At 40.4% G+C, this 15,223-nt stretch overlaps 1 protein-coding gene across 1 annotated transcript in view; it reads right to left on the bottom strand.

Moving 5' to 3' along the window:
• Positions 1 to 14,932, bottom strand: part of tcea2 (transcription elongation factor A (SII), 2) — a 61,251-nt gene extending 46,319 nt beyond the window's left edge. The window contains exons 1-3 of the mRNA XM_063041332.1: positions 14,720 to 14,932; positions 11,833 to 11,895; positions 4,121 to 4,226 (exon numbers count right to left, since the gene is read on the bottom strand). Coding sequence (XP_062897402.1) covers positions 4,121 to 4,226; positions 11,833 to 11,895; positions 14,720 to 14,788 — 238 coding nt within the window. The 5' untranslated portion in view covers positions 14,789 to 14,932. The remainder of the gene's footprint in view (positions 1 to 4,120; positions 4,227 to 11,832; positions 11,896 to 14,719) is intronic.
• Positions 14,933 to 15,223: the final 291 nt, after the last annotated feature.

Genomic DNA, 15,223 nt, shown 5'->3' with positions numbered 1-15,223 from the left:
GTACAGAAGAGACAAGGTCATTTTCTTGGGGGTAGGCCAGTGGTAAGAGTAGGAACGTCAAGCTTTGGCGCAAAGGAGGCTTTGGCTCGAAAGAGTTGTTGGCTCTGGGTAAACTTCTGTTAAGGTTCCTTTTTTCCCCCTCTTACTGCACCTACCGTAGTAAATGGCTTTTGTATGTTCTTCATGACAGATGTTGGGAGTCCCCGGGAGAGTCAGAGTCTCCCAGCGAACTACATCTGTGTGAAGTGCATCCGGATACAGCTCCTTAAAGACCCTGTTAGGAATCTGGAGCAGCAACTGGATGACCTTCGGTTTGTATGGGACAGTGAGGAGATAATTAATTGGAGTTACAGGGAAGTAGTCACCCCTAAGTTGCAGGAGGCGAGTAGGTAGGTGACTGTCAGGAGAAATGGAAATGTGAATAGGCAGTTAGCACAGAGCACCCCTGTGGTCATTCCCTCAATAATAAGTATACAGTTTTGGATGCTGTTGTGGGGGATGACCGCCCAGGGAATGCCACAGAGACCAGTTTAATGGCACTGTGCATGGGTTCGTGGTGCAGAAGGGTAAGTGGGAGGAGGAGGGCGGTAGTGATAGGGGACTCGATAGTCAGGGGAACAGAGAGGAGATTCTGTGTATGTAAAGGGGACACAGGAATGGTACAATGCCTCCCAGGTGCCAAGGTCAGGGACACTCGAATTGCATCCACATTTTGCAGAGGGAGGGAGAGCAGCCAGATGTCTTGCTATATATTGGAACCAATGACAGAGGAAGGAAAAGCAAAGAGGTCCTGAAAAGAGAATTTAGAGAGCAAGGTGGAAAGCTGAAAAGCAGGATCTTCTAGGTAGTAATTTCTGGATTGCTGCCTGTGCCATGCACCATTGAGGGTAGAAACAGGATGATATGGCAGAATAATGCATGGCTGAGAAGCTAGTGCAGAGGGCAGGGCTTTAGGCTCTTGGATCACTGGGACCTCTTCTAGGGGAAGTATGACCTGTTCAAAAGTGACCGGTTGCACCGAAACCCAAGGGGAACCAATATTCCCGCAGGCAGGTTTGTTAGAGCTGTTGGGGAGGGTTTAACCTAGTTTGGCAGGGGAGTGGGAACCAGAGTGAAGGAACTCCAGATAAGAGAGATGGTAGTAAAAAACCAAAGATAGTGTGCTGCCAGACTGGACAGGCAGATGATAGGACATAATTGCAGCCAGCAGGGCGAGTATCAGTGCATTAGTGATACAGAATCAAAAAGGGAAGTACAGTACTCAAAGTGTTATATTTCAAGGCACGAAGTATAAGAAATAAGGCGGATGATCTTGTTGCACCATTTAAAAATGTCAGGTATGATGTTGTGGCCATCAATGAATCGTGGCTGAAGTATGGTTGCAATTGGGAGCTGAATGTCCAAGGTTACACGGTGTATCAGAGGGATAGGAAGGTAGACAGAGTTGGGTGACATGACTCTGCAGGTAAAGAATGGCATCAAACCAGTAGAAAGATGTGAAATAGGATCGGAAGATGTTGAATCCTTGTGGGTTGAGAAACTGCAAGGATAAAAAGACCCTGATGGCAGTTATATACAGACCTCCATATATGGACCATAGATTACAACAGGAAATAGAAAAGGCATGTCAAAATGGCAATGTTATGATAGTCAACAGAACCAACAGAAGTGATGAGGCTTAAGTTAGTTAAGTATTGGTCCCAATGTGTCTCACATAACCAGATTCCACTGCATCTTTGCAAATACAAAAAGCCATTTGTCAAACATAATCGAGAATTAAATAGAATGTTTTATCCAAATTATGAGTGGAATAACTTTGATGACAATTCTTCTCTGCTGACATTTGATAATTCCCTAAATTTGCTGCACCTTAAACAACAATGCCATTTTGGCCCACTTTTTTCCAAAAAAAGTAACATCCATTACACTCATTTCCTTATCACATCCTCAAACTCACTGCACCACTCCTCTCACACCCTCAATTCCCCTACCATTCTCCAATGGGGCTATTTAGCCACCAAACACACCTTTGGGGGTGTGAAAATTAATGAGAATGGACACTGGGAACTCTTGTACTAAAAGGAGAATATGCAAACTCCACACGTACAGCACCAGATGTCAAAACCTGGTCCAATAGCTGATTTAGAAAACAGCACGATTAACTTATCCCATTATCTAGAAAATCAGTAATCTCAGAAACTGGCAAGTTCTTAACTCCAAAGGAACAGGAGTTGAGTAAGAGCATCAATATCTAAGAGCATAAGCCATTTGCATTTAATCCAACATAGTACGTGGCATCTACTGCAGAAACAATATTTGCATTGGTTTGGTTTAATCAAACAAGTTGTATAAGAAAGGCATTGTAAAACCCAAAACAATCAATTGTAAAATATGTCAAACTTGAGCAAACAAGTCTATCCATCCTTACATTTAAATATTATAGTTAATTCAATATATTTAGAGTTAATTTAAAAATTAACTGCAATTCACAAACACTTAAACAACATATTTTCAACAATCTTTAGCAGATTTGACCAGCTCTTCTGCACCTCTTCAATCGAGTGGTGCTTTAAAAATGATGCAAGCGCTTTATTTTAACATTTCACCTGAGTTTGCTGATGACTGCCACTGGGAATGGTCTGGAGATTTTCAAGACGCCATTTTTGGAAGCAAGGTTTGCCTCACCAGCTCTATCCATGATAAGCATCACACAGCTGCTGTAGTTCGACAATGTCAGAAATCAGCCCAAGGAAACTTCATGCCTTCCCACAAAATAAAACAAAACAACAAAAAAAAATGGATCCAACTATTACGAAGCATGCAGTGCAAATCTTTAATAGTAATCTCACACCCTTGAGATTTACTTGACACTCATCCTACTTGAAGACCATCAACTTTTGCTGAGGTATAAGCAGCAAGTTGCCAAAGCTTTACCCACGTATTCACCGTTTGCGTGGAGACTGACTGGAGATTGAAAGCTGTTAAACTGAGGACATCACAGCCAAACTGATTCTCTCCATGCCAAATATTCACCACAAACTTTCCAGCAGAAAATAAAACGTTTAGCTGATAGGAATAGGAGCCCTGGGCAAATTATCCCCTACTTAAACTAGAAATACTGAAATTAATCAATGCATCATTAATAAAATCAGCAAACTCAGAATCCAGAGGTCAAGATTAGAATTTGTTACACAATATATTGTATAATTTAACCTATTGCTTTAAAGGTGGTACACTTGCTATATAATTTCAGAAATAATCCAATTTTTGCACCCATTAATTCAGCATTCACTGAATTTTTTCCCCAAAATAACAGGGATTAAAAAAAAATACAATCTGCCAGAAGGTACAGATAAACTCATTTAAGCTCAAATCTTAATAAAATGCATCAGTAAAGGTAAAACAAAAAGCAATAGAAAGACTTGAACACAGTAGATGAATTGCTAAAAATCTTTAGAACATAGAACCAAATATTGGAAATTAATATACGGACAGGTAATTTGATATTTGGAACAATGTTAACAAAATTGTACTCAACAAAAACAAAGAACACTTAAAATAGTACAATGAAGCCCAACTAGAGTGGTTTAATAACATAAATCACTGGGGCAACAAGTGCAGAGAATCTGTCCTGATTAAAACAAATAAAGCACAAATTAAATGCTAAATTTACACTAAGTACATAAATTCAATATTAAGTACAGTAAGTCCTCTATCAAGTTTTTAGAAGAATCAAAATAGAATGGCAGTACAAAAAATACACACAGTGGCTATCACAGGACAAAGGTAAATGACATCACAGGTCTCAAACAGACAATAGATTAAGTGTCTAAAGATTTTAAAGTTGTTATCATGCCCAATTCATTACTTATATATTATGGTCATCAAGCCAGAACTATCTAATTATTTTAAAATATTCTTGATTTTAATTTGCCCAAGATAAGAATTTTACAGCAAATTGAATTCCTGTGACATTTTACTACCATTTATTCATGCACCAATTTCAAAAATATTCCATCTGGTTTGTCTACTGCATATAGCCAAAATGCTTCATTATCTTTAGTGGTTGAAATGTATACAGTTAGAGCATACTATTTTTAATCAGAACACTCAACATTACCTAATAGCTTCTTCCATGATTTGATAAGTGACTTGGCAAGTGTTGTGACTTCTTCATCTGTGCTTTGTTTTCTAACAGCATTCACAGACATTCCAACCCGTGTGGACTATAAGGATGAAGTGACATTAGTCAATATCAAATTAGAAAAACAACTTGAATAATGAAACTGCCATTTTCAAAACCATTTTAGCTGTAAACTCCTCCAGCAACCAGCTAGGCTGCAATCTTGGTTTTTAGCTTATGTAAACTGCTCTGTTCTTTACAGGGATAAATATCATTTTTATTTTGGAAAAACATCTTGTATTGCCCTAGGAAAAGAAATGGTAGGACTGGATTAATCTGGAAAATTGTTAAATTGGTAGGTAGCTATGAATAGTGCAAAAGTAATCAGAGATGCATCTCAGTTAACTATAATCTACATTATGACTTGGAACAAAATTGACATACAATGTGTTGGAAGTTTACAGATAACACATAGTTACATAGCTAAGAAAGCAACGAAGATGAACACACTATAAATGGCAAAAGAGAAATGGATGGAATAAGATCAGAAACAAGAATGGCTATCCTTGATAATATGCAAGCAATTGAGAAGGGAAATGGTAAATTACTGCAACTGTGCAAAAAAATGCAAGAAGTTCAGTTGAATGAGACCGGCTTACTTGGAATATTACATGAGATATTAGGCCCATACTGAAAAATTGATAATACTGGCCTTTGAGGCGGTGCTATACAGTTCCGTGAATGAAACATTTCATGACTTTTATGGTATGGAAAGTATGGCATGAAATATGAAGTAAAATGGGGTTCTACACTGAGAATGGAACAAAATTTTTTTTGTTGAATTGCGCAGTTCTGTAGAGAGTTTACAATTTGAAACAAATATTCACAATTTAACTACATCAGGTATGAAAAGCAGAATACTTTCATTTATCTTATTTGGGACTAGGCTCTTCTTTGCAATCTCTTTTAAATGCAAGATGAAAGACAAGGAAGAAAACATGATGCATGTCTGAATATGACATGGGAGAGAGAGAAACTTAGAAAACGTTAAGCATTCCAAGATCTTTCAAAAGATATATCCAGAGCCCAGAAGAGCGTGTAGACATATCCTCAGCCCTTTATTAGCATGTCAAAAATAGTCTGCAAAGTTCAAAGTAAATGTATTATCGAAGTACATACATGTCACCATATACAACCATGAAGTTCATTTTCTTGCGAGCATACTCAAGAGATCCAATAACCGTTAATAGAATCAACGAAAGAACGCACTAACGGGGTGGACAAGCAGTGTGCAAAAGACAATAAACTGTGCAAGTACAAAAAGAAAGAAATAAAAATACTAAATAAATAAGCAATAAATATTAAGTCCTTGAAAGTGAGTCCATAGGTTGTGGGAAAATTTCAATGATGGGGCAAGTGAAGTTATCGCTTCTGGTTTAAGAGCCTGATGGTTCAGGGGTAGTAACAGTTCCTGAAACAGATGGTGAGAGTCCTGAAGCTCCTGTACCTTCTTCCAAATGGCAGGAGCAAGATGAAAACATGTCTGAGGTGGTGGGGGTCCCTGATGATGGATGCCGAATTCCTATGATAATACTTTGCATAGATGGTGGGGAGGGCTTTAGAGCTTTGACCAGTGACCAATTTGGACATCGGAAGTTTTGAGAGGGAATTTCACTCAGGTCCACTGCCAGAGTAGAAAAGTAAGCAGCAGGTCACTGCTGCTGCGCAATAGAGCTTTGACCAGCGACCAATCCATTTTTGGGATTGATTAGCAAGAGCAAATTAAAAGGCAGGGGCAAGCACAGCTGCTGTTATCACAATGGCTGTTGTCGTGGACAGAGTCAGAGTGGTGATCTTGAGGGTTTAGCTCTTTGAGGCTTCAGTCAGAGAAAGAAAAAAGAAGTAAAGCTCTAGGTTAATTTTTTTCCCCCTTCCCTTCTTTATATCTGATCTAGGAGAGTAGAAATGTCAGGCAGGATAGTGGAACGCTCCTCTTGCAGGATGTGGGAAGGCAAGACCTCCAGTGTCCCTGACTACAACTGCGAGAAGTGCATCTAGCTGCAGCTTCTAACACTCCACATTAAGTAGATGGAGCTGGAAGTGGATAAACATTGGGTTGCTGCTACGACACAATAGAGCTATGACCAGTGGGAAGCTGGTTAAGTTGATCATTCAGGAAGTTGAAGGGGTGCTAGATAGTTACACCCAAAGTGCAGGACCCAGGAAACTGGGTGACAGTCAGGAAGGGAAAAAGTTTTAGGAGCCAGTGCAGATTACCCCTGTGGCCATCCCCTCAACAACAGGTATAGCACTTTCGATACTGTTGGGGAGGTTTGACCTAACAGAGGAAAGTCACATGGTCAGATCTCTGGCACTGAGTCTGGCTCTATGACTTAGAAGGGAAAGGTTGGAGGGGGGGTTGGTGGCAGAAAAAAGAGAAATAATACGTTGTGGTGATAGGGAATTCATTAGTTAGAGTAAAAGACAGGAATGAGATTCTTGACAAGAAAGATTCCTGGATGGTACGGTGCCTCCTGGGTGCCAGGCTTAGGACATCTTGGATCAAGTCCTCAGCAGACCCAAGCTGGAGGCTGAGCAGCCAGAGGCCATGGTCCGTGTAGGTACCCATGATGTGGGTAGGACGAGTGACGAAGTTAGGTGGTAAGTTAAAGGGCTGGATCTCCAAGGTTATAATCTCAGGATTGCTACCCGTGCCACTTGCTATGAGGCCAGAACTAGGAAGATTATACAGTTTAATATGCGGCTAAGGAGTTGGTGTAAGAGGGAAGGAATAAGATATTTAGATCATCTCTTTTAAGGAAGACAGGGCCTGTACATAAGGAATGATTTGTCCCCGAACTAGAGGGGGAACTAATATCCTAGCGGGAAGGTGTTAATGCTGCACAGTGGAGTTTATACTAGAGTTGCAGAGGGATGGGAACCAGAGGTGTCAGACAAGTGAGGAGGCAAATGTTAATAGGACATCAAATTTAGGAATCAAAAGGTTGAGCATGGAGCGACTAGTGCTCTGAACTGCATATATTTCAATGCAAGAAGTATTGTAGGAAAAGCAGGTGATAGTGCTGAAGATGAGGTAGCTGGTTTACAGAGGCAATGTGTAGTTAGGAGAGGCTGCTGATAGAGAAATATTGCAGTCAACAGGATTAACTGCAACATAAAAGGTGGACAAAATCGAAAAAGATGAATACAGGACTGAAGGTGTTATATTTGAATGCATGCAGTACACAGAATAAGGTAGATGAATTGTAGCACAGTTGCAGTTTGGTATGTATAATGTTGTAGGCATCACTAAATCATGGCTGAAAGAAGATTATACTTGGGAGCTTCATGTTCAAGGATACACATTGTATCAAAAGGACAGGCAGGAAGGTAGCGGGGACAGCATTGCTCTGTTGATAAAACAAAAATGAAATCAAATCATTAGAAAGAGGTGACATTGGTTAGAAGGTGTTGAATCATTGTGGATACAGCTGAGGAACTGCAAGGGTAAAAAGACCTTGATGGCAGTTGTATAAAGTAGCAAGGCTGTGGTCTACAAATTACAACGGGAGATAGAAAATACATGCAGGTACATTGGGAAAATCACGTTGGTACTGGATTCCAAGAGGGGAAACTTCTAGAGTGCCTACAAGATGGCTTTTAAGAGCAGCTTGTAGTTGAGCCCACTAGGGTAACAGCTATTCTGGATAGTGTGTTGTGCAATGAACCAGAATTGATTTACAGAACTCAAGTTAAAAGAAACCTTAGGGGAAAGTGATCATAATATGATCAAATTCACCCTAAAATTTAAAAAGGAGAAGCTAGTCAGATGTATTAGTATTAAATAGGAGTGAAGGGAATTACAGAAGCATGAGAGAGGAGCCGGCTAGCTGGCAGGGATGACAGCAGAGCAGCAACAGCTGGGATTTCTGGAAGCATTTTCAAAGGCACAGAATATATACATCTCAAAGAGGAAAAGTGTAGTATTCTAAAAGATTACACAACCATGGCCAAAATAAAAGCCAAAGAGAGGGCATATAGAAGGGCAAAAATTAGTGGGAAGTTAGAGGATTGGGAAGCTTTTAAAACCAACAGAAGGGAACTAAAATAGTCATTCAGGTAAAGATGGAATATGAATGTAAGCTAGTCAATAATATTAAAGAGGATACCAAAAATTTCTTCAGATACATGAAGTGTAAAAGATAGGCAAGAGTGGATATCGAACCACTGGAAAACAATGCTCGAGAGGTTGTAATAGGGGACAAGGAAATTGCGGACAAACTAAATAAGTATTTTGCATCAGTCTTCATTGTGGAAGACACTAGCAGAATGGTGGAAGTTCCATGTGTCAGGGGTCATGAAGTTTGTGAAGCTACCATTAATAGAGAGGAGGTTCTTCAGAAACTGAAAGGTCTGAAGGTAGGTAAGTCACCCGGACCAGATGGTTCTGAGAAAGGTGGCTAAAGATATTGTTGAAGCATTAGTAATTATCTTTATAGAATCACTAGATTCTGTAATGGTTCTGGAAGATTAGAAAATTGCAAATGTCACTCCACTCTTCAAGGGAGAGGCAGAAGAAAGGAAACAAAAGGCCAGTTAGTCTGACCTCTGGTTGGGTAGATGTTGGTGTCTATTATTAAGGATGAGGTCTCAGGTTACTTGGAGACACATAATAAAAAAAGACCCCACTTGGAGTACCGTGCTCAGTTCTGGTCGCCTCACTATAAGATGTGGAAACCACAGAAAGGGTGCAGAGATTTTCAAGGATGTTGCCTGGATTGGGGAGCATGCCTTATGAGAATAGGTTGAATGAACTTGGCCTTTTTTCCTTGGAGCGACAGAGGATGAGAGGGGACCTGATAGAGGTGTATAAGATGATGAGAGGCATTGATCGAGTGAATAGTCAAAGGATTTTTCCTAGGGCTGAAATGGCTAGCACGAGAGGGCACAGTTTTAAGGTGCTTGGAAGTAGGTACAGAGGGGTTATCAGGGGCAAGTTATTTTTACACAGAAAATGGTACGTGCATGGAATGGGCTGCCGGCGACGGTGGTGGAGGCAGATATGATAGGGTCTTTCAAGAGACTCCTGGGCAGGTATATGGAGCTCAGAAAAATACAGGGCTATGGGTAATCCTAGGTAATTTCTCAGGTAAGGACATGCTCGGCACAGCTTTGTGGGCCGAAGGACCTATATTGTGGGCTGTAGGTTTTCTATGTTTCTAAAAGTTACGCCGAATCTTCACAAATTCCTCAGGAAGTAGAGGCGCTACTGTGCTTTCTTCGTAATTGCACTTACGTGCTGGGCCCAGGACAGGTCCTCTGAAATGATAGTGAGGAATTTAAAGTTGCTGATCCTCTGAAGGGGACTGGCTCATGGACTTCTGATTTCCTCAAGTCAATAATCGGCTCCTTGGTCTTGCTGACATTAAGTAAGAGGATGCTGTTATGTCACCACTCAGCTGGGTTTTCAATCTCCCTCCTATATGCTGATTCATCACATCTGATTCTGCCTACGACAGTGGTATCATCAGCAAACTTGAATGTGGCATTGGGGGAGCAGCACTTAGCCACACGGTCGTAAGTGTAAAGCAAGTAGAGCAAGGGGCTAAGCACACAGCCTTGTGGTGCACCTGTGTTAATGGAAATCATGAAGACGTTCTTCCCAATCCAAACTGACTGTGGTCTGCAAGTGAGGAAATTGAGGACAAGTGAGGAAATTGTACAAGAAGGTACTGAAACCTAGGTCATGGAGCTTCAGCACTTTGAATGCAAGTACTTCTGGACAATAGTCATTGAGGCAGGATACCATGTTCTTTTTAGGCACCAGTATAACTGACGCCTGTTGAAGCAGGTGGGTACCTCAGACTGCTGAAGCAAGAGGTTAAAGTTCTCAGTGAACGCTCCAGCCAGTTGATCAGCATAGGCTTTTCATACTTGGCCGTGTACCCCATTTGTGTTGGATGCTTTTCGTGTGTTCACCCTCCTGAAGGCTACTCGCACATTGGCCTCAGAGACTGAAATCAGAGGATCATCAGGAGCCGTGGGTGCTTTTGATGGTTCCTCCATGTTTTGACAGTCAAAGTGAGCAAAGGAGGCATTCAGCTCATCTGGAAGCGAAGCCCTGTTGTTGCCTATGTCACTTGATGTAACTTTATAAGAGGTGATAGTATATGAGCCCTGCCACAAGTGTCGAGCACATAAGACGGCTTTCTGGAGATTGTACCAGGTCTTTTTGTAACTTTCTTAGTCACCAGACTTAAAATGCCTCTGATCTGGCCTTCAGGAGGTTGCAGATTTCATGGTTCATCCAGGGCTACTGGATAGGGAAGAATGAATGTTTTTGTGGGGACACACTCACCTACAACTGTTTTAATAAAATTCATGACAACCATGGTGTATTCATTCAGATCTACAGATGGGTCCTTGAACATGACCCAGTCCACCAGCTCAAAACAATGAGATACTGTGGTATTTCACCACACAGGCTTAATGGTGATCACACTCGGTTTCAGTGCACCCCTGAGCCAGTCTGCAGCATTCCTTTACAAAACATCTCACTATGCTGGAAGACCAACAATTTTATGAAATGATGAAAATATATACAAGTACAAAAAAATACACAATTTTGGTCAGTACTTTACTGTACATAATGTAAATTTTAAAGGAGGAAGACAAATACAAACACATCATATACAAATAAAAAAATTGGCATTACGTGGCCCGCTGAGGTAATACTGCTTTTATTGTTTGAGAGAGATTCCCATCCAATTCCTGCCCCTCCATGCACTGTAGTGGAAAGAGACTATACTGTGGTGCTTCTCCATAAAGCCTTAATGCTGGTTACACCCAGCTTCAGTGCATCAATGATAGTTTCCTGATTGGTCAGGGCATGAAAGGTTATGCAGGTGCGTGGCATTGAGTGGGATCCAGGATCAGCTCTGATGGAATGGCGAAGCAGACTCGATGGACTGAAAGGCTTAATTCTGCTCCTATATGTCTTATGGTCTTATACCTCGGTACATAAGCTGGAGTAAGCCAGTCTGCAGCATTCCCTGACAGACATCCCACTCTGCTAGAAGATCAACAAGTTTCAGGCAAACCAAAGGGCAAATTGATGACCTTCCAGCAATACAGTGTGGGATCAGACTGTATATCAGAGTCCTCTTTTATGCAGCTGCTAGGAATATACTGGGACATGGACCCTTGCAAAGTATATGGAACCAAATTTCACTCTGCACTGCAGTTCTACCTGTTCCTTAGCTCTTATCTGCACTTTAAACTTCAGCAAAATTAACTCAGGGGGCACAAGGTAGCTCTGGCTGCACTAACCTGGAGTAGGACAAAACAAACACATCAAGCTACTGGTCAGGATATGATCTGGTCTGTACTCACTTAACCAGTGCCATTTCAAAGATTTCTGTTAACAGTGTGAATATGACTGGTCAAGATTAGGATTCATTCTATACCATTATTAAAAAGATAATTTTGGAGATTCCAGAGAACTACAGAAACAATAACAGAGTTGAATCCAGAAAACAAGGGGCAAGAGGCAGAAGTGCACCACAGAATAAACAGGGAACGAAGGACAATAAGAAAATGGTACTCAAGGTAAAAAAAAAAATCAGCTGAGATTTTTTTGTTGAATGGTGAAATAGACTTGAGTTCAAAATGGCTGACCCCTAGAATTTATTTTAATATTTAATATTTACCTGCAAAAGGTCCAGTGTCATTGGTATGCTTTTAAGCTCCTTCAATAAATCGATAGCACCATTCTGCAGAATAGAAATGCAGAGCAATTGTTATATTTCAAATCAAAATATTTTGCATTCATGCACTTTGCTTAGAGAAATAATTTTCCTATAAATTATGGAATGTTACAATCAATCAGAAAATAAGAAAATAAATAATACAAATACTACTAATAAATCAAAAAAATGACACAAAAAGATGGCATTCAGTCTGCACTTGCTTGGAGAAATGCGTATGCTCTCAGCTCTTAGCAGTGTGATTATAACGCAAGTAGTTAAGTCTAAGCAGTAAAACCCAGACCTGCAAAGTATTTTAAAAAAAACAAACACTTCTATCTGTTAATAGTCACTCAAAGATTATTTACAAGATGCATCAGTGGGAAACAGAATTAAACTTTCAGGTTGAAGACTTTGTCTGGAGAGAAAAGCTGCAATGACAGTGGGGGGAGGGGTATGATCCCGATGGAATAAAACCTGGATGATAAACTAAAAACAATGTTATCAGGTCAATAACCAAAGTTTGTGAATAAGAACATTAAAAATAATGGGAGTTGGGAAATGCAGAGTAGAAAATCATCCTCAGCAAGTTAGATGGAACATGTAAGGCACTTACAGTAAAAAAAAGGGCGGGGGGGGGAGAAGCTGAGCCACTATCTCCAATGGGTGACTGATGTGAATAGAAATCAAGTTACCATAAATTGTATAATTCAATATCAAAGGGAGAAAGGTGTAATGTGCCCAAAGCATGAGATGCTGTTCCTTAAGTTGCATTGACCACACTATAACACTGCAGGAGGCAAATGATACGTCAGAGTGGCAGCAGGATGGAGAATTAAAGTGACAGGCAGGAGGAACATGGGGTCATCCTTGTGCACCAAATGAAGCACTCTGTAGTCACCCAATATGCATTTGGATCTCTAGTGCACAGACCACACTTATGCTATACACAATTAATATGTCACCTAGAAAAATTGTACAGGTTCCTGGATAGTGAGAGGGAAGAGGTGAAAGGACAACGTTGCATCACCTTCGTGGACCAGGTAATAGAGGTCTAGCGCAGAAAAGGAGCCAAAAGTAGAAGCAAATTAGACGATATGTGGTCACAGCTTTGTAAAAAGTGATAAAAGATACAGCATGTCCAGGAGAATGAAGGCAACTGATACATTCCACAAAAAGACAGGCATAGATTGAGGCCATACTACTCCTTTAATCTGAAGAAAGTGAGAGCTGTTGAAGGAGAAATAGTTCAATGTAAAAACAAGTTCAGACATGTGGATGAGTGCTTTAGTGGACAGGAAACAGTTGGGCATTGCTCAAGGAAGAATACCCCCAGATCAACCTAATGTGTATATACATACAAGGGACTTTACATTCATGGTAAAGATAAGCCTATTGGGACCAACAAATTCTAAACAGTCGAAGTGGCAGAGGGCATCAAAATGTCATGGAGTTAAGTTCTTTTTTATTTCAAAATACACTTTATTCAAAAATAAATTATATACAATAAACCATTCAATAACTTTCCATCCTTTACATACTTTCCCTTATAGTCTGTACATATCCATACTTATGGCCACCCATGTGGCACTCCAGTTGTTCACCTTACTACATCATTGTTGAGGGGTAAGTGAGACAGAACAGGACCAGAGGAGAAAGAATACAGTCAAGGTGGGAAGAAACATTGTGTCTGTAGTCTCTTGCATTGTACAATGCCGCATAATGCAAACTTGCAAGCGCCTCATCTTTTGTCTGGACACTGAACTCAATATTAAAATCTACAATTTCATGTACCTTGATTTTGTTGTCTTCCTACTCTGTATTTTGCCTTTATTTCTCTCAATGATCAGATAACTTTGTTTACACCTCATCACCAAGGTGTCAAGTTTACCTTAACAGAAACATCACCCTCCCCTCCCTACAGCTTAATAGGATTGGTTTCTCCTTCCTACTTCTGAGTAAGTTTTTTTGACCTGAAACACAACTCCACATCTCCTCTCAGAGATGCAGCCAGACACAGACGAATATTTCCAATATTTTCTGGTTCTTTTTAAAATTTCCAGCATCTTAGTTTTTTTAGTTTTTATGATTTTAATTTGTTTTAAGTTTTTATTTACATTCACCCGTCCTCAAGGTAATCCAAGGTATTGTATCAGAGTATCACAGCTGGACTCAGATACATTTCATTATTTCATCTAATGCTCCATAAACCAACAGGTTACAGAACATCTAAACAGAAGGGTTTTTATTAATTAAAATTAAGAAAAAATCTGCAAAATTCGTCTTTAATGATTGAACAAATATAGCTGAGTTGCTTCATAAAAGGAGGAAAGTCAAATTATGTAATTTTGGAATGAAAATGGAAAAACGACAGAAGCCCCGAGGCTTCTAAACTATAACTTCTGCCATTGTAGGTTATAAATGCAGTATTTTAGGTTGTACATGCAATATTTTCTATACAGTCTTCATCTTTGGCAGTGAGTTTAACGAACAAGACGAAAATTATAAATTGAGAATAGATATGAATATTTCGTTTCCAAAGCTTTGAACACTCAGAGCTATATAAATTTAATGCAGCGGCGGACGCATAAAACTCAGTCTTAGAAGCATTCCAATCTGAGGTTTATTTGCATTGCTAACACGGTAACCGTGGCTCGGCAAATCTCACTCCTCACTGCCAACAAAGTTAATATGAATGTTTCATTAAATCAGCCTTCCGTAGAGTTAGTGGTTCGATTAATCTCTATATCTTCCTGTCTACACCTTTGCTGCCAGCTCCCCGCAGCAAAGCAAAATCATCACCGGAACTCGGGAGTGGGCAGCCCTGCATCACCGTCGGGACACTACCCACCGTGTTTTTCTTAGAGACCATTTTATCCATCTTCTTGGCGATACGTACTATTTCCTCCAACTTCCCCATTATTTAGTGATTTTTCTTTCTTTTAACAAAAAATAAAAATGCCTCGGATGGTTAAAGAAAGAACGCGAACAATGGCCGTTCACATCAGTACCAAAAAAAGACCAAACTCCCTCCCTTCGCTCAGCCTCGTCTCTTAGATATGGCGCTGACTCCAGCCATTCAGGGAGCCCCGCACTTTGTCGCAGTTGGTGCTGGGAGTTACAGTCCAATCCAGACCCGGATGCCGATCCAATCGTCATTCCTGCATGCTGACTACAACTCCCGAAACACACCGCGGCGTTTCAGCTCCATGGAAGTTTCTAGGTGAAAGGGCTTTAGAGCTGCGGGTTTCGTGGTATCGCGGCTTAATTTGGGTATAATTCTTTTCACGTCTTCAGTCCACTCACATTTCTCGTGTTCTGGCGGAAATATCATTCGTAGTTCAATGTTGTTTAA

The sequence above is a fragment of the Mobula hypostoma genome, chromosome 2 (genome assembly GCF_963921235.1).
Source record: "Mobula hypostoma chromosome 2, sMobHyp1.1, whole genome shotgun sequence".
Classification (NCBI taxonomy): Eukaryota; Metazoa; Chordata; class Chondrichthyes; order Myliobatiformes; family Myliobatidae; genus Mobula; species Mobula hypostoma.
This window is presented reverse-complemented; position numbering and strand designations above follow the sequence as displayed.